The following is a 19,161-nucleotide window of genomic DNA, read 5'->3' on the forward strand; positions in this document are numbered from 1 at the left end:
GATCCAAATCCAAATCCAAATCCAGATGCTTGTTTTTTTGTTCTCTGTTCATCGGTGTCTGACCCATTAGAGGATACATCAAAATGGCTCAACATTTAAAATAGATAAAATAATTATTATTACATTGAGGCTGTTGATCGATGAGTTAACTTGGTTCCATGTGAAAGTGCAGCTCCTTCTTAGAGAGCTGATGTGGAAAACTATCGTAGAGAGCTGACGTGAAGAGTGGGCATAGAACGTTAGCGTGGAGAGCCTCCTTCCCGGAGGAGGTGAACTAATTTGGAAAGACGGACCATCTTGTCGGTGGGGAAGTCATCTTGCAACTCCTCCTTTGTTGCACTATAGATCCTACACCGCATGTTGGCATCAAGGGAAGGTTTCGATGCGATCTCTCTGATGCTTAACTCAGAGGAACGAGAGGAGTGAGTTAATTGTATTATAGTATTCATCCGCTTGGCTTTGTTTGGCCTGGGACTTGTTTTTATAACTGGGTGCCTCGCGACGAGGATTGGGATTGGTGGTGGTCCCCCCTATCTTGTTCTTCAAGTGCTATTAATGGAGATAGCTTATCGGTTTGCTAGTGCGTCATCCCGGGGCCAGCATTAGCGTAGGCCATTGGAACTGTATCCTGAGGATATAGCATAGGTGTTTATTGAAGAATTAGTTCATTGATTAATTTATTCATGAAATATTAGATAGTTAATTATACCTCATAGTTAGCGACTTCGTTATCTCAATTGTATATCTGGTCCTTAAACTTGAGATACCAAGATGTCCTACGTGAGTACTTTACTCTTTGATACTAAATTTATATGTTTAGAAGTTTCAGATCTAACATAATCGATCATTGTGAGTGGTAGCTAACTTTACGAGAGTAATTGATTGTTGATAGAGGATCATATACTCTCAGTATCATTAGAGAAATATCATATATATGTTCTTACTTAAACAAATTCCTAGCTAGGATAATTCAAATTGGGAGAGAGAGAGAGAGTTCTCCGAGAGAATCCAATTAGAACGAGATTCGAGTAAATTTCATATGGACTTGACTGCACCATACTTGAGACATATGAGTCGAGAAAGCCCAATTCGCACCACTAGGTTCGCCATGACGGAGACCCCAAACCAAGCATCCCCAAGATATGTGAGGCAGGAAAACCCGACTCATGCTATCATATCCGCCATGATAGGGTCTCCGGGCTAAACGTGCCTGAGATGCGTAAGCCAGAAAAACCCAACTTACGTTATCATACCCCCCATGGTGGGAACTTCAGGCCAAATATGCCTGAGGTGTGTGAGTCGAGAAAGTCCGATCTGCACCATTAGGTTCACTGGGATTAATGATTGGACATGCAAAATAAAAATACTTTTTCTTAGGTGGATAATACTCTACAGGAGGTTGTTCAAGCTTGTCTCCCCTTTGATGCCCTCGTGAAAAAAACACTTGATGGGTGATGGGGGCATGAGCATTAAGGCCATTACATAAGAATCCCTTAGTCAATCAAGTATAAAAATTGACCCTTGACGTCAGTCGAAGGGTCAAACCTTATTCAAAAGGACATCTCACACCTCAAATATATACTCCTCAAGACTGACTTGAGTATCGAAGGGATTGAGTTGAAAATTTTTTCCCTACAATAGCCCGTGTAGGAACCCTCGAGAAGTCAGATCCCACCTCAGACACCTCAGAGTTACACGAAGACTATCTCAGAGCCACATCGACCTTTTCAGGGTCACCCAGAGAGGTCCTCGGATGTCCCTATGGCTTCATGTCAAAATCAAGCAAGGCTGACTCAAATGATAAATATCTTATACAATAAAAATAATAAATATTACTAACATTTTTTTTTTATGTCCGAAGATGAATTGGGTCAAGTTGGGATGGGAAATAAGTGTTATGTATGCGATATGTACCAAATGATGGGGCTAAATCTGGGCTGATTGGGCCGAGCCCAAAGTGTTGAAATCCAATCGTTCGCTTAGATTGAATCTGGGTTGACAACAGTTGACCTGGCCTTAACGTAGGATGGTTTGGATGGGATCAACTAACCCGACCCACCATTTCATATATGTCAGCGTCAGTATACCCAATATAGATAATATTGTAATCCAGAAATTTAATTATATAAGTATTAATCATTGTAATCCGATTTTTGAGTCGTTAACTTTGATGAGAGATATTTAATTTATTTATTTATTTTGCTTTGAATATAACATCATACTTATACTAAACACTTCTGATATCATTAGTGAATTCATAAGGAGGCATTTACTTCTAATTTGTCTTAAGGAGGATACAAACCGGTCACATTTGCTTCCTATGGTCGAACCATACGTGATTAGCCCATGGCACTAAAGATCTCATTGCCGATTTGCGTGCGGGTCCCACCTTCTTCATTGCTCTCTCTCTCTCTCTCTCTCTCTCTCTCGCACGCACGTCAACACCAAGCTGTGGGTGGGCCCCGAGAATCGGGTCGACGGGTTTTATCCCACCAAACGGCACCGTGGGGAGAATCGTAACGGGGCCGACCCGGTCTAACGGGAACCGGTGACGTCCGCGGTTATCCACGCCGTCCCGTTAGCGGCACTCCCACCTTTGTAGCCGGTGGAAGCGGTCACCTCCCCCGTCATGGGATCTTCTTAAATGACCTAAACACCCCTCGGAGTGGCAAGAGATTATTCGGCAGCATCCTGCAACTCGGAGGCGTTTTGGGGTCATTTTAGTCATTCCATGGACACAACTAAAAAGGCATAACACCAAATTTGGCCCCGTGATTTATGCGAGGACTATAATAGTCGGCCAACCTGTACGCACCCTACGCAAATAGAAAGGGGCAAAACAAAGAACGTAAATGCTGAAGCAAGGAACGAGGAATCGATTCAGAGTCTGAGGAAGCGGCGAAAGAGAGAGTCTCTTCTTCCGTCCATGGTGATATGACATGGAGGGAGGAGGTACGCTTCCGTTACAGTAGATCCCTCCTCAGGTTCATTTGCGGTCTCATTGTCGCTATTCACATGCATTTTTACGTGCCACTTTGATGATGCCATTTCGCTTTCGCTCTTGTTTTTTCTTTTTCCTGTCATTTATTCCTCGGGATCTTCAATGGCAAGATTTGATGTTGTTTTGACAGTCATTTGGAGTGGTTACAGAATCTTTTTGCTTTGAATGTTGATCGTGGGATTCGACGTAATAACAGTTTTGTGTTCGTAGAGTATTTAGATTCTTTGTTGCATGGACAGAGACTAGATACTGCGATATGGATTTCTTCGAACTGGCCAAGATCATCTTCACCAGGGTGCAAAAGCTGGAGCCTGAGAACGTTGTCAAGATCATGGGATGCATCTTCCTGAAGGAGCCGAGCGGGCTGGAGATGCTTCAGCTTGCATTCGGCCCCGACACCACGTTGCTCTCCAAAGTGATCGACGCCAAGATCATGCTTGGCATCTTGTCCGCCAAGCCGATTGCTTCTTACCTTACTTGGGGATCCCACGCCTTCTCCTCCCCCACGAGTCTTCATGTTCAGCTACCCTACGATCACCATCCTCCACCCCACAACATCGATCTCGTCCCGCGAGCGTACGCTGAATCCATCGCCGACGAGTCCTCACTCTACGGTCAACCTCCGCCGGCGGACCAACTCGATGCCACCAACCACATCGGGAACTACCACTACCCGGACGCCCTTCTGGGTGGTGGCGTGGCTTTAAGGAGCAGCAGGAGATCACACAGCCTATCCGACTTGCCCATCAAGGCTTGCCATTACTTCAACAAGGGCTACTGCAGGCATGGAATGAACTGTAGATACTCGCATGCCCAGTCCGCTCCTGATGGCTACTATCCTCATGTACTCACCGCCAACATGACTGACTACCCGAACGACGACGTCCCATTCACGCCCAAGTCGCTCGAGAATCTGGAAATGGAGATCACTGAGCTCCTGAGATCGCGGAAAGGAACGCCTGTCTCGACTGCCTCCTTGCCCTTGCTGTACTTCGACAAGTACGGGAAGAACCTGCAGGCGGACGGGTACCTCACGGAGAGCCAGCGTCATGGGAAGGCTGGCTTGAACTTGACGAAGCTGTTGTCCCACTTGAAGAAGAGCATTCGGCTCATCGAGAGGTACTGCAAGTTTGGATTACTCACCTAAACATCGAATTATACACCTTCATTCTGATCATTTCCTCCTCTGAGTTCCCTGTGTCTGCACGACAGGCCACATGGACAACACTCGGTAGTACTAGCAGAGGATGCTCCGAGATTCATGGACTGCAGGAACGAGAGAAGTGACTCAGGTTCTACGGTTTCAAGCTCTCACCAGATTTATCTTACATTCCCAGCAGAAAGCACCTTCTCCGAGGATGATGTTTCCAACTACTTCAAGTAATTCAACGAGAGAGCTTAGTGAATGGTTTCCCTCATCGATGTTCTTATTGGCGTCGAACTTTGTGCAGGCAATACGGTCAAGTGCGTGATGTTAGGATCCCTTGTCAAGACAAACGCATGTTTGGGTTCGTCAGCTTTGTCCATCCTGAGACTGTCAACATGATTCTTACGAAGAGAAATCCTCATTACATATGTGGTGCTCGTGTATTGGTCAAGCCATACAGGGATAAATCTAGAGTCATCGACAGGTTAGATTCTTTTTGTAGCATGTCATATCTCCTACGGATGAATGTCATTATCGAATCATTTCTCCTAATGCAGAATGTACTCGGAGAAGATGAAGCCATGGACTAATTACCCTTCACGCTATGTGGGGATGGATCAAGACGTGCATTCTGGTGAGTGTGACTTCCAAGGTTGATTTCATGCTTCATGTATAATACATATACATGCAGAAGAAAGGTACTGATTTTTTGGTGCTTCCGACACATGGTTAAACTCCATCCAGTGACTCGAGAAGGTGATAGTTCAAGCTTGCTTAGAAATAATCTAATGGAGAAGGAAATGATGATGGAGCATCTCTCTGGATTGAACTTGGCACCCAAGAGATTGACACAGCAACATTACTTGACTCATGGCATGGAAGACATGAAAGTTGCAGAAGGTATGACATGAAAATCCCAGTCATATGTGCTCACAAAATAACAAATCTTACAAGCTTTTGTTTTGGTAATTACTTGACATCTAGAATCTGATTGCCCACTATTCAGTTCCCAGTGACTTCTTCCTAGATCATTTCAGCTATCCATTTGATGCTATGAATAATGGATCCAGAAGTGATGACAAAGCCAGGCAAACAAGCAACCCATTCAGTGACCAGGAAAGGTAAGTGAAATATTAATATTTAAGATATACATTTGTTGTTTGACCTAAAACAACATCATTGAGTGACTTGCAATTACAGGTCTCCTCATCTTAGTTTTCCACAATGATCATTAACTGGAAACTCTGCAATTTGTCATCACTCTTCTCATAAATCTTATGAACAGTTCAAGAAAAGATCATTACATTTTAGACTGTTTACTGATGTAGTTAACTGCTCTCAGTCATCATCTCTTTGCTTGACATACTCGTTGACATGATTTTTCTCATGAGGTTTTTTGCTGGTGTATGCAGTAGCGTTGAACTCCCGGAGAGCCCTTTTGCATCTCCACCAGTGGGAAGCAGCATTTCTGCAGTCATATGAACACTCTGAAGAGAACAGGGAATGGAAGCTTGCCATTCCATCAATGATTTGGTACATTGTCTGAATCAATGGGGGTTCCCTGAGCTCTGTACTCAACAACAGAAGATAAATGCTTCTCCATTTGTTACTGTGAGAAGCCTAGGAAGATACAGCTACACCTTTAAAAGGAAGCAATACACCTCTCTCGTTGTAGATACTGAAGCAGGATGGCAGTTCATTTAGAAGGGAAATGGCTAATTTATTGTAATAGATGAAAGACGTGAACTATCTGAACTAGAAACAAAGTTGTTGTGTTTGAAACATGAGATGGTATAGCATACATCACTAATTGTTGAACTTTCATTGCATATTTTAATTCTAGTTGCAAATAACAAAGAGATGGCCAATTGTCCTGGTGATCTTACATTGTGACATTTCTTGTGGCTTTCCATCTAATATCAGATAATTCCTTCTGCTTTTGATGAATGTATAGTTACAGCATGCAATTATCTCCAGCTTAATCCAAGAAGCTGGAATTCAGGTTGTTTTTCATTCCTAACTGGGGTTCCTAATTATGAAGTTTGGTGCATATAATCCAGTATCAAAAGTTGTAATGGGATGGGAGAATATGAACCAAAAGCCTGCAACTGTCTGCAGATTGGTCAGCAACATGGTAATAGACTCGTCAATCTCCAAAAAAGAAAACTGAACAACAATGACATACTTCCAATGTGATAGAAAATCTTTGAACTCATATAATGATAAAAAGAATAACTGACCTTATTATTATTCTCCACTCGAAGTAATTGATTTGCCTGGGAAATGTATCAAATCATGACCATATAATGTTAATGATTTAACTCTGAAGCTCTAGATGATCGTAGGCACCTCCAGTGACAAAGATAATACCTGAAAAGAAGATATTAGATAATTAGATGCTGCTGATACATAGTTTCAAGAAACAGATGAGAGTAACTTTAGATTTAACCTTAGTGGCTTGTTAACACTTTCAGGATATCAGAGTTGCACAGGCCGATGCTCCTGGAGAGTTTATTCTAAGCAGTACTCCATCATCAATACCGTGGACGAGTTGTGGGGTAGCCAACTTGACTATGCTATCTTTAGGTGCCCCTAATTCTCTTGACAGCAAGGAGAAACATGAATCCCTGAGTTTTCAATCCTCTGGACAAGAATCTGGGGGCTCAACCACACAACTTTGATGATATCACTTCTGATACCAACCTCTTCAACCAAATACCTGATCGTGGGCTTTAAAGAGTGCTCGATGCTATAAGAGAACAAAGATGGGGCTGCAGTTATAATCTATCCTGTACAAGAATCTATACTAACTAAAAAAGCAACATGAGACTCAAGAGTGTTTTCGACAGTGTGCTCCAAAATTTGAGGCTGACTTATAAGTTTCCTTTTATATCTCCATGTTTGACATCAACAATCAACAAGAACTCCAACCTTCCTGAGTGGAAGACATATCTATCTTAACGCAAGGCATGTCTCCTGTAGATGGAAACAAAATCAGTCTTTTGACTTATATGTGCTCAAATATTCAATTGGGGAAAACTACGTCTCATCAAATTCTAGTTCTTCTGCAAGTTTCTGAAATCTGCTTTTAGTAAAGTTACTATTCTTCTGTTGCAAAGGATAATCAACTATTAGACTCTTTGTCACCAATGAACAAGGCCGGGCCACAATAACCACACATTAAGTTGAGAGTAAATGTAAAAAAACCTTTGAAGTGTTCTCTAAATCAACATGCTCCATTTTGGAAGATCGATTTAAGTTGTATTGATGATCTTTGGAGTGTGTTTTCTTTGAGATGATTTCCTCATCAACCTTCACTGAACCATTTGAAAGTATCAAGCTTTGTGCAGATTTTAATGATTTCTTTTCCCACCCCTTCATTAGTAGTTGATATTGTCCTGCAAAATCAGTAAAAGGAGATGTAGCAGCAAAATCTTCTTGTAAAATCTGCTATAGACCTTTGGAGGTACCTGGCTTTTTATTTGGTTCAGCTGAGTAAAGCATCGACAATTTTCTATCAGAGAAATGATTGTTGACATCTGGAAGATCATCCTGAGGAAACTAAACAGTATGAATGAGAGAAAGAATCATCATGTCACATACGTAAATAGTTGATCATTAAGAAAAACCACTGTATATTGATTTCATCGTGGTAATGTAAATCCAACAAATGCAGAGAATGTCTAAGAGGTAATCTACTAGTCTGAAACTTCTGATACAAAAGAATAAGAACAAAGGTTCAACAGTCAACTCTGGTATCTAAGGAATTGTACAAAGTATCCTATCCTGCTGAGGACCACACGAGTATCTTGCCAGTGACAAGGGGGCAGGGCTATTAAGTGGATGACCCTTCTGGCACCTGCTAAAGATTTTCTGCAAACCTTGTATCGCCTATGTTCATGCAGGTTGACATGTTGAACTCCTACGATTCCCATCAGCATGGCACACGACCACACCAGACAGGGATATTAATGTAGTGAATTTATCATAGAATCATAATTGAGAACATGTCCCAGCTATTGGAGGTTGATATATGGAACTTTTTCCTGCAATTAATTTAGCTACTCATATTTCCACCGTTAACTTCTTTGTAGAGTTAAGTCTGATTTTACACAAATTACGTAATATTGTAATGATAAGTGTAGACTATAAGACGAATGTCTAAAAATATGATGGGGCAAATATAACAAAGAAAAGGACTTAACAATGAATAAATGCAATAAGGGTTTCCATAAGAAGTGAGTAGTTGGAAGAGGGGAGAATTACATTCTTATCTAGAAAAAGAAAAGCAATCAGAACAAACACCAAAATTTCAGGAAACTCAATCAAGAATCAAATGAATGGGAGTATGACCAAGGAATAATGACCTTGCCATCTACAAGCTGTGGAATTGGCATGTACAGTTTTACAAGCAAAGATAACACTACCTCTAGTGCTAACCTAGAATATAAAGTTAATTGAACAAAGAGATTCACAAGCATTTCAAGGCTCAACTCCATTAAAATCATTTATTTGATGTCAGTTCCAGTCCTAGCAGCACTCCAGAATATCTGGAGTCAAACTAACATCCAGATTGTAGTAATAGTTACTCGGGCCTGCCTGATCATACTCACTTTTGAGTAGGTAGCAATTGCCAAAGGAATGGTCAAATGATAGCCTTATAAAGTCACAACTTTTCAAATTGTTAAGACTTAAAAGAACTGTCATGTAAGGAGTCACAAAGAGTTGGATATTAACAATTCAGAATTTACTTTAGCAAAGCTTTAAATATTGTGGATGAAGTCTTCTAAAGCTCAGGAACAAGCATACAATTCCAAAGCGAATGTAGCATCATTGGTCCACTAAACACCAGAAATTACATTAGGTCTTTTAACTTCTAGCTGAGCCATGATGCATGCCAATCCTCATCCTAATTACTAGGAAACAAAAACAGAAACAATTTTGAGAAAAAGGACTACAAGATCAACGATCAAGGGAGATGTGCGGAATAGCATTGACAAAGAGACAACTTTTAGCATGGAACAGATTATGTCATAAAAAGATAGATTAACCGGGCCTATGTGATAGAAATAAAATACAAAGGAGAAGAATGCATAAATATACATGTTAGAAGAGAGAGTTGTCCTCAACAGAGGAGGATTTTCCTCAACAGATTTACGACATCTCTTCAATAGAGTTGGGGAGATCTCGGCTGTTGTTGAGGTTGTTATCACGGGAGATCTTGACTGTTATCATGCCCCCGCAAGATGGTACTTCTGTCAAGGACGCCAATTTTGGACCGATGTGATGAAAGCGAGTTGCGGGTGAGAGGCTTTGTGAGAGAGTCCGCTAGTTGATTAGCCGTATATACGTGAGAAACACGTAGTTGATATCTGACAACTTGTTCTCGCACGAAGTGAAAGTCGATGGCTATGTGTTTCATGTGTGAGTGGAATACTGGATTAGCGCATAGATAAGTGGCTTTGACATTGTCACAATATATTGTAGGAGTAGAGATGATGCTGATGCCAAATTCCTTGAGGAGATCCATGACCCAATTGGGTTCTGCAGCAGCGGTGGCTATGGCATAGTATTCAGCTTCAATTGTAGAACGTGCAACTGTCTTTTGCTTCTTAAAACTCCAACTGATTGAATTAGATCCAAGGAAGATAATATACCCCGACGTGGATGATCTGTCATCAAAATTCCCTGCCCAATCAGCATCGACAAAGGCGTGAAGATTAAGGGGGGAGTGTTTGTGGAAAAAGAGGCCATGATTGATAGTCCCGTGAAGATATCGCAAGATTCGTTTGACTGCAGACCAATGCATAGTAGTTGGTCGATGCATGAACTGGGATAGTTTATTGACCATAAATGAGATATCTGGACGGGTGAGAGATAAGTACTGTAAGGAGCCAAGGACTTGATGGTATTGAGTTGAGTCTGTAGCAGGGCTTCCATCTCAAAGTTTGAGCGACTCGCCAATAGACAGAGGTGTTGTAACTGTCTTTGCATCTTGCATGTTCGTTTTAGATAATAGATCTTGAATATACTTTCGTTGTGATAGGAAGAGCCCGGAAGAGGTGTATGTTGCTTCCACTCCAAAAAAATAGCTCAAGGGTCCTAGATCTTTAAGGGAGAATCGATCTACTAAATGCTTGAGGAATGCCTTGATTTCCATAGGATTGTTGCCTGTGACAATAATATCATCCATATATACTAAAAGATATATTATATTGCCACTTTGGTGACGGAGAAATAAGGAGGTATCAGACTTGGAGTTGATGAAGCCAACTGATGCCAAAAACGAGCTAAGTTCGGTGTACCAAGCTCTTGGAGCCTGACGAAGTCCATAAATAGCTTTTTGTAGTTTACAAACATACTTTGGATATTGAGGGTTGATAAAGCCAAGAGGCTGCTGCATGAAGACATCGTCAGTTAGGGTCCCCTGTAGAAAGGCATTGTTAATGTCGAGTTGACATAAATGCCAGCCTTGTGAGATGGCCAAACTTACAATAAATCGGATTGTTGTGGGTTTAACAATAGGGCTGAATGTCTCTGTGAAGTCAACACTAGGTCGTTAATGAAACCCTTTGGCCACTAGACGTGCTTTATATCTGGCTACGGATCCATCTGGGTTTCGCTTAATTCAAAAGACCTACTTACACCCGATGATGTTTTGTGTGGGATAAGAGGGTATAAGGGTCCATGTAGAATTATGGAGGAGTGCATCATATTCTTCACACATGGCTTTACGCCAGTATGGAGATTTTTGGGCTTGAGTAATTGTGGTAGGTTCAGTGGTCTCTAACGAGGATGTTGTGATGGTATGTAGGTCAAGAATTTGTCATGGTTTAAAGACACCACTTTTGGATCGTGTTGTCATTGGATGTCCAGGGGCTATAGGGTGTGTTGTAGGTATAGGCGGTGGAGGCTGAGAGACTTCTCTCAGGAGAGGATAAATGCAGCAACTGTGATTCCGAGGGAATGCCTTCAGTCGTAGGGGAACCTAGTGAAGAAGGGAGAGGCACAAAGGAGGGTGAGGAGTTGTTGCATCGGGAGAATGAGAGAGTGTGGATCCTGAGGAGAAGGACTGAATGATATTATGAGAGACTCGGTTAACGGGATTCATAGTGTACTCCAGTAATGTATATGTGATGGAGTAGGTGGCACAGTAGGAGACTCAAGGTTGTGAAATGGAAATGTAGTCTCTATAAAAATAACATGACGGGACGTAAAGACTTTTCGAGATTGGGGTTCATAACATCAAAAGGCATTATGGTCAAGGGAGTATCCAATGAAAACGTAAGGTTTAGATTTTAATGTTATCTTATGTGAGGCATATGGACGCAACCATAGATAACATAGACAACCAAACACTTTAAGTTTTTGAAGGTTCGGGGAGTTATGAAATAATTTTTCAAATAGCGACTCGTACTCGAGGACTGGAGTGAGCATACGATTAATGAGGTAGACGACAGCTTGAAATGCTGCAGTCCAAAAAGTTGGTGGCATAGAGACTTGGTGTAGGAGTGTGAGACCAGTTTCAACTATATGTCGATGTTTGCGTTCAGTAGAGCCGACGAGTTGAGGAGTGTGTAGAGGTGACTTGAGGTGTTGTGTACCACAAGCAGATAGGCAGGATATGAGAGCTTGATATTCGCCGCCACCATCAGAGTAAATAGTCTTAATTTTAGACTGAAAGAAGTTCTCGACCAATCTTCAAAAGTTGGTAAAGACTGTTGAAACTTCAGATTTATGGTGAAGAGGGTATAACCATGTGTATTTGGTAAAATAATCTACGAAAATAACATAAAATCTCAATTTGTCAAAGGAAGTGATTGAAGCGGGGCCCCAAACATTAGTGTAAATAACCTCAAGGGGTTTAGAGCAGGATATAGAGGATTTTCCAAAGGGAAGTCTATGACTTTTATTACTTAAACAAGCATCACAATGAATTATGATGTTATTGGATTTAAGCGTAGGAAGAGAATAACGGGAAAGCAGTTTTTGCTGAATAAGAGTTGAGGGATGACCAAGATGACGATACCACGCTGTCAAGGACAAACTTCGAAACAGGATGTTTGATGTAATGCTTATGTATGTCCGTGTCTTTTGGTATGTTCATGCTTTGTACAGCATGTAGAGGGACGGCCGAAGGCTTAATAGTCCCATTTTAGTAGGGTTGGTGGCCGCTTTAGACTTGTAAATAAAGGTTGTGTCATGTGGACACTTGTGAGAGATTTTCGGTTTGTAATGGACCATTTTACCCTTTGTTGTGCAACTGTTCAGAGCTTGTAAAGTTTGTTTGTAATTTGCATTGTCTATGAAGTGTTTTTCGGAGATGTTTGCTTGTGGATCCCGATTGAGGCGTTCTCTCTAACCCGTTCTCTCTTTTGTTGGTTCTAAGGGACAATGGGAGGCTTCGGGGAGGCTGACCTTTGCGGACGGACACGCAAGGGTGCTGCACGACTTAGACAAAACCAGCTAAGTCCGTGACAACACGTCAGTTGGAGCTGCGACCGAAGAGTAGGCAGTGGGTTGGGTGATTTATGGAACCGACGGCCACTCGTAAATGTTATCATTCCTTTGGCCTCGGACCAAGGATGCCCCCGTGCTTAAATCCTTGACAAGAAAGGAATTAGGAAAGAATTCAATTGAGGTATAATTCTGTTTGCAGAATTGAGAAACAGAAATGAGGTTTCGTTTAATTTGGGGTGCACACAAAACATCATCTAACGTAAACAAAGTACTATGTGAATTAAGCATTGTGAAAAATGGGGAGTCCATTACCGTCATCGATGATGATGTCTTCAGTTCTGCCATAGTCGTTGTGGATGGACAAGTTTTGTAAATAAGAAGTGATGTGATGAGATGTGTCAGAGTCCACAATCCGATTTTGATCACCAGTAGCTGAAGTAGCTGTAAGATTTGCATGAGGCTAATGCGACGGAGGAGGAAGTCTGGATCGAGTTCTACAGACTTTTGCAGAGTGGCCAACATTGTCACATAGTTGGCAGACAACTCTTTGTTGATTTGTGTGATCAGGACGCTAGGGATGAGGATAATTGAAGTAGTCGCCTTGATGGTTGCAATTGAAATGTTGAGAGGGTTGAGGAGGGGAGGTTTCTTCGGAGCCCTTGTTGTACCGGTTGCTCTTCTTCTTAGGTTTTTGACTGACTTGAGTTGTAATGGATGGTCTTGACAACCTGTCCTCACGCTTGAGATATATCTCATAGTCAGTCAACTTGTCATAGAGTTCTTCAAATGACCTATCAAGGCCAAGTTATCGATGATAATCTTTATGTTGTGTAGATAATCAACAACAGTACTTCCCTCTTGTTTTATCTTCATGAGACTGGACAGAAGACTAAGCATGCGAGTGCGGGAACGACTGGCCAGGGTGGTTTGCAACTTGCACCAAGCTTCGATAGCAGTATCACATGAAGAAATGAGTGGGGCCAGGTATCCAGCGACCGAGGCTTAAATTGCTTAAAGGATAAGACGATCCTGGCGTAACCATAGTTTGTGGTCCGGATTTGGTACTGGACTGGATGTGCCTGGGATGTTGAGTATCGCTGGTGGACAACGAAGAGAGCCATCGACAAAGCCTAGAAAATCATAGCCAAATAGTAGATTAGAGAATTGAGCACGCCATGATGCGTAGTTGCCACCGTTAGATAATTTGAAGGGAATGAGAGTGGCAACATTGATAGAAATAAGGGCCTATAGTGGAAAAGGTTATGTGGTTTCCTACGGGAATAGTAATTGGAACGTCAGATGAGGACATGTTGGACATATATACCAATCTAAGGGAGCAAAGTGAAAGTCTGCAATGATTAAATGGGTAAAAAAAAATAGATGGGTAAAAAAAAACTGCTAAGGCCACCTGTACCGGTCACTTCATGTACCGATCACTTGCCAACTTTCCAAGCAAAAGGTCGGCTGCACCTTGACAAGTCTTCACTGAGGCATTAATGACAAGCAAGCAATGAGATCCATGCTATCACTATTCACGATGCAGCTGTAGTTGTTGATGCTGTCGCAAGCAACAACAACTGCAGCAGCAGCGGCACCACCGTCGCTGAACGTGCTGCAGCTTGCAGGTTAGTGAGATGCTGCAACTTGCAGTTTTGGGAGAAGCCGGCGATGCTGCGGGCGCAGTCCCACTTTGGGAGAAGCCGGCGATGCTGCAGGCGCAGAGCGACCGATCGACAATGGTTTTCTGTCGACGGATTTCTACGCGGCCGCGAGTGAGATCGAGGGGAGAAGGTTCTTTGAGAACTTCTCTGCAGGAAGAAGGTGGGGGCGCTGATGTGCTCTTGCGGTGGTGAAGGATGTGATCTGAAGTAGCGAGAGGAAAAACTGTAGAGATCTGAAATCAACGAAGCAGGGGAAGATGAGCAGAGAAACCCGAGTGATGCAGCAGATTTTGGCACAGCATCAGCAGCAACAAGTGAGGTGCCGACGCAGAGTGGTAGTGGGAGAAGACAGGTGTTGTTCGCCGAGGAAGTGCTACAATTGCCGTAGAAAATGATGGCAGTAGGACCAATATCGCTGCAGTCGCCGGAGGTAGAGGTCACGCCTAGGGGGCGGTTGCAGTGCAACGTAGGTGTTTGGTGACAACCTCAACAACAGCCAAGATCTCCCCAACTCTGTTAAAAAGATGTCGTAAATCTATTGAGGAAAATCATTCTCTGTTGAGGAAAACTCTCTCTTCTAACATTATAAAAATGCATTCTTCTCCTTTGTATTTTTTTTCTATCATGGTATCAGAGCAATTCCTGCCTTAGGAAGGCTCTACTCTCCCTTCTGCAGCCTGTTCTCGTCGGAGCGAGGCATGTCTTCTGCACCTGACCTCCGACGAATCCCATCACCATGAACCCAGTTGTCGTATCTTTCTACCGCTGCATCTTGTCGCCAAACACCTACACTGCACTGCAACAGGCCCCTAGGCGTGACCTCTACCTCCGGCGACTACAGCGATATTGGTCCTGCTGCTATCATTTTCTACGGCAACTGCAACACTTCCTCGGCGAACAACACCTATCTTCTCCCACTACCACTCTGCGTCGGCACCTCACCTGTTGCTGCTGATGATGTGCCAAAATCCGCTGCATCACTCGGGTTTCTCTACTCACCTTCCCCTGCTTCGTTGATTTCAGATCTCTACAGTTTTTCCTCTCGCTACTTCAGATCACATCCTTCACCACCGCAAGAGCACATCAGCGCCCCCACCTTCTTCTTGCAGAGAAGTTCTCAAAGAACCTTCTCCCTCGATCTCACTCGCGGCCGCGTAGAAATCTGTCGGCAGAAAATCGTTGCCGATCGGTCGCTCTGCGCCCGCAGCATCACCAGCTTCTCCCAAAATGGGACTGCGCCCGCAGCACCGCCGGCTTCTCCCAAAACTGTAAGTTGCAGCATCTCACTTACCTGCAAGCTGCAACATGTTCAGCGACGGTGGTGCCGCTGCTGCTGCAGTCGTTGTTGCTTGCGGCAGCATCAACAACTACAGCTGCATCGTGAACAGTGATAGCATGGATCTCATTGCTTGCTTGTCATTAATGCCTCAGTGAAGACTTGTCAAGGTGCAGCCAACCTTTTGCTTGGAAAGTTGGCAAGTGATCGGTACATGAAGTGACCGGTACAGGTGGCCTCAGTAGTTTTTTTTTACCCATCTATTTTTTTTACCCATTTAATCGTTGCAGACTTCCACTTTGCTCCCTTAGACTGGTATATATGTCCAACACGTCCTCATCTGATGTTCCAATTACTATTCCCGTAGGAAACCATATAACCTTTTCCACTACAGGCTTTATTTCTATCAATGTTGCCTCTCATTTCCTTCAAATTATCCAACGATGGTAACTACGCATCATGGCGTGCTCAATTCTCTAATATACTATTTGACTATGATTTTCTAGGCTTTGTCGATGGCTCTCTTCGTTGTCCACCAGCGATACTCAACATCCCAGGCACATCTAGTCCAGTACCAAATCCGGACCACAAACTATGGTTATGCCAGGATCGTCTTATCCTTCAAGCAATTTAAGCCTCGGTCGCTGGATACCTGGCCCCACTCATTTCTTCATGTGATACTGCTATCGAAGCTTGGTGCAAGTTGCAAACCACCCTGGCCAGTCGTTCCCGCACTCGCATGCTTAGTCTTCTATCCAGTCTCATTAAGATAAAACAAGAGGGAAGTACTGTTGTTGATTATCTACACAACATAAAGATTATCATCGTTAACTTGGCCTTGATAGGTCATTTGAAGAACTCTATGACAAGTTGACTGATTATGAGATATATCTCAAGCGTGAGGACAGGTTGCCAAGACCATCCATTACAACTCAAGTCAGTCAAAAACCTAAGAAGAAGAGCAACCGGTACAACAAGGGCTCCGAACAAACCTCCCCTCCTCAACCCTCTCAACATTTCAATTGCAACCATCAAGGCGACTACTTCAATTATCCTTATCCCTGGCGTCCTGATCACACAAATCAATAAAGAGTTGTCTGCCAACTATGTGACAAAGTTGGCCACTCTGCAAAAGTTTGTAGAACTCGATCCAGACTTCCTCCTCCGTCGCACTAGCCTCATGCAAATCTTACAGCTACTTCGGCTACTGGTGATCAAAATTGGATTGTGGACTCTGGTACATCTCATCACATCACTTCTGATTTACAAAACTTGTCCATCCACAACGACTATGGCGGAACTGAAGACATCATCATCGGTGACGGTAACAGACTCCCCATTACTCATACTGGTTCCACAATGTTTAATTCATATAGTACTTCATTTACGCTAGATGATGTTTTGTATGCACCCCAAATCAAGCGAAACCTCATTTCTGTTTCTCAATTCTGCAAACATAATTATACCTCAATTGAATTCTTTCCTAATTCCTTTCTTGTCAAGGATTTAAGCACGGGAGCATCCTTGGTCCGAGGCCAGAGTAAAGACAACATTTACGAGTGGCCGTCGGTTCCACAAATCACCCAACCCACTACCTACTCTTCGGTCGCAGCTCCAACTGACGTGTGGCATCGCCGTCTTGGTCATCCCTCAACTTTTATTCAGCAAAAATTGCTTTCCCGTTATTCTCTTCCTACGCTTAAATTCAATAACATCATAACTCATTGTGATGCTTGTTTAAGTAATAAAAGTCATAGACTTCCCTTTGGAAAATCCTCCATATCCTGCTCTAAACCCCTTGAGGTTATTTATACTGATATTTGGGGCCCCGCTCCAATCACTTCCTTTGACAAATTGAGATTTTATGTTATTTTCGTAGACTATTTTACCAAATACACATGGTTATACTCTCTTCATCGTAAATTTGAAGTTTCAACAGTCTTTACTAACTTTTGAAGATTGGTCGAGAACTTCTTTCAGTCTAAAATTAAGACTGTTTACTCTGATGGTGGCGGCGAATATCAAGCCCTCACATCCTGCCTATCTGCTTGTGGTATACAACACCTCAAGTCACCTCCACACACTCCTCAACTCGTCGGCTCTGCTGAACGCAAACATCGACATATAGTTGAAACTGGTCTCACACTCCTACACCAAGCCTCTATGCCACCAACTTTTTGGACTGCAGCATTTCAAGTTGTCGTCTACCTCATTAATCGTATGCTCACTCCAGTCTTCGAGTACGAGTCGACATTTGAAAAATTATTTCATAAATCCCCGAACCTTCAAAAACTTAAAGTGTTTAGTTGTCTATGTTATCCATGGTTGTGTCCATATGCCTCACATAAGATAACATCAAAATCTAAACCTTGTGTTTTCATTGGATACTCCCTTGACCATAATGCCTTTCGATGCTATGAACCCCAATCTCGAAAAGTCTTTACGTCCAGTCATGTTATTTTTATAGAGACTATATTTTCATTTTACAACACCTTGAATCTCCTACTGTGCCACCTACTCCATCACATATACATCACTGGAGTACACCATTAATCCCGTCAACTGAGACTCCCATAATATCATCCAGTCCTTCTCCTCATGATCCATACTCTCTCATTCTCTCGGTGCAACAGCTCCTCACCCCCTCCATTGTGCCTCTCCCTTCTTCATTAGGTTCCCCTACGACTGAAGGCATTCCCTCGGAATCACAATCACTACCTTTATCCTCTCTTGGGACCAATGACACTGAAGTCCCTCAGCCTCCACCGCTCATACCTACAACACACCCTATAGCCCCTGGACATCCAATGATAACACGATCCAAAAGTGATGTCTTTAAACCACAATAAATCTTTGACCTACATACCATCACAACATCCTCGTCAAAGACCACTAAAAGAGACAACTTTTAGCATGGAATAGATTAGGTCATAAAAAGATAGATTAACCGGGCCTATGTTCACTGGTACGCATGAATCCCTAAACCAGCTTACAGTATAATCTCCAGACGAAGTGACGCCTTTGGAACCAAAGAAGCCAGGTAAGAAAGAAACCGGACCGAAGGTAAAGACCTCACATCGAATGGCGAGGGTTCGTCTTCCTTGCTCTCGTTTCCATCGTCGTCCTCTACGGCCTCGTCCTCATCCTCGTCACCGTCTGCGCTGAAGGAGCACGCTCCCGTCTGCTTCCGCCCGCCGCACGGAGACAGAAACGACAGCAACGACGTGGGCTGTGGTGGAGACGGAGGGCGAGGGCCCATGCGGGGGAGGAGGGAGGGGAAGCCCCGCGTGGCGGAAGGGAATTTGGGAATTTGTCCTCCATCGTCTCGTCGTCGTCCGCGGGAGGGCGAGGACGACGACGAGACGGCGGGGCGCAGCGGCGCGGCGGTGGGGCAGAGGCCAGATATTTTGGGAATTTGTCCAATAATATATATATATATATATATATATATCGAAATAGTTTATTTTATATTCACTTAATAAGTAATCTGATCTTTCGCAGATATTTCCTCTCTCATTAACTCATTTTATCTACTTCTAATTATGATTAATATTTGTTCATGAAACAAATTAATATATCGAATATAAAAATATAATATTAGCTAAACATTATAATA

General features: G+C 42.9%; 2 protein-coding genes across 2 annotated transcripts; one reads left to right on the forward strand and one right to left on the reverse strand.

Moving 5' to 3' along the window:
- The first annotated feature begins 2,841 nt into the window (after positions 1-2,841).
- Positions 2,842-5,630, forward strand: LOC135643502 (zinc finger CCCH domain-containing protein 54-like). The gene is made up of 8 exons (XM_065160532.1): positions 2,842-2,952; positions 3,241-4,120; positions 4,214-4,381; positions 4,453-4,632; positions 4,706-4,782; positions 4,893-5,048; positions 5,155-5,269; positions 5,561-5,630. The coding sequence occupies exons 1-8, from the start codon at positions 2,940-2,942 to the stop codon at positions 5,628-5,630; spliced, it is 1,659 nt and encodes a 552-aa protein (XP_065016604.1). The 5' UTR covers positions 2,842-2,939.
- LOC103993033 (uncharacterized) lies at positions 5,258-18,936 on the reverse strand. The gene is made up of 6 exons (XM_065160533.1): positions 18,604-18,936; positions 7,619-7,700; positions 7,356-7,546; positions 6,598-7,124; positions 6,389-6,518; positions 5,258-5,826 (listed from the first exon to the last, which is right to left on the reverse strand). The coding sequence occupies exons 1-4, from the start codon at positions 18,802-18,804 to the stop codon at positions 7,101-7,103; spliced, it is 498 nt and encodes a 165-aa protein (XP_065016605.1). The 5' UTR covers positions 18,805-18,936; the 3' UTR covers positions 5,258-5,826; positions 6,389-6,518; positions 6,598-7,100.
- Between the last annotated feature and the right edge of the window lie 225 nt (positions 18,937-19,161).

This window comes from Musa acuminata, chromosome BXJ3-7, assembly GCF_036884655.1.
Source record: "Musa acuminata AAA Group cultivar baxijiao chromosome BXJ3-7, Cavendish_Baxijiao_AAA, whole genome shotgun sequence".
Lineage (NCBI taxonomy): Eukaryota > Viridiplantae > Streptophyta > Magnoliopsida > Zingiberales > Musaceae > Musa > Musa acuminata.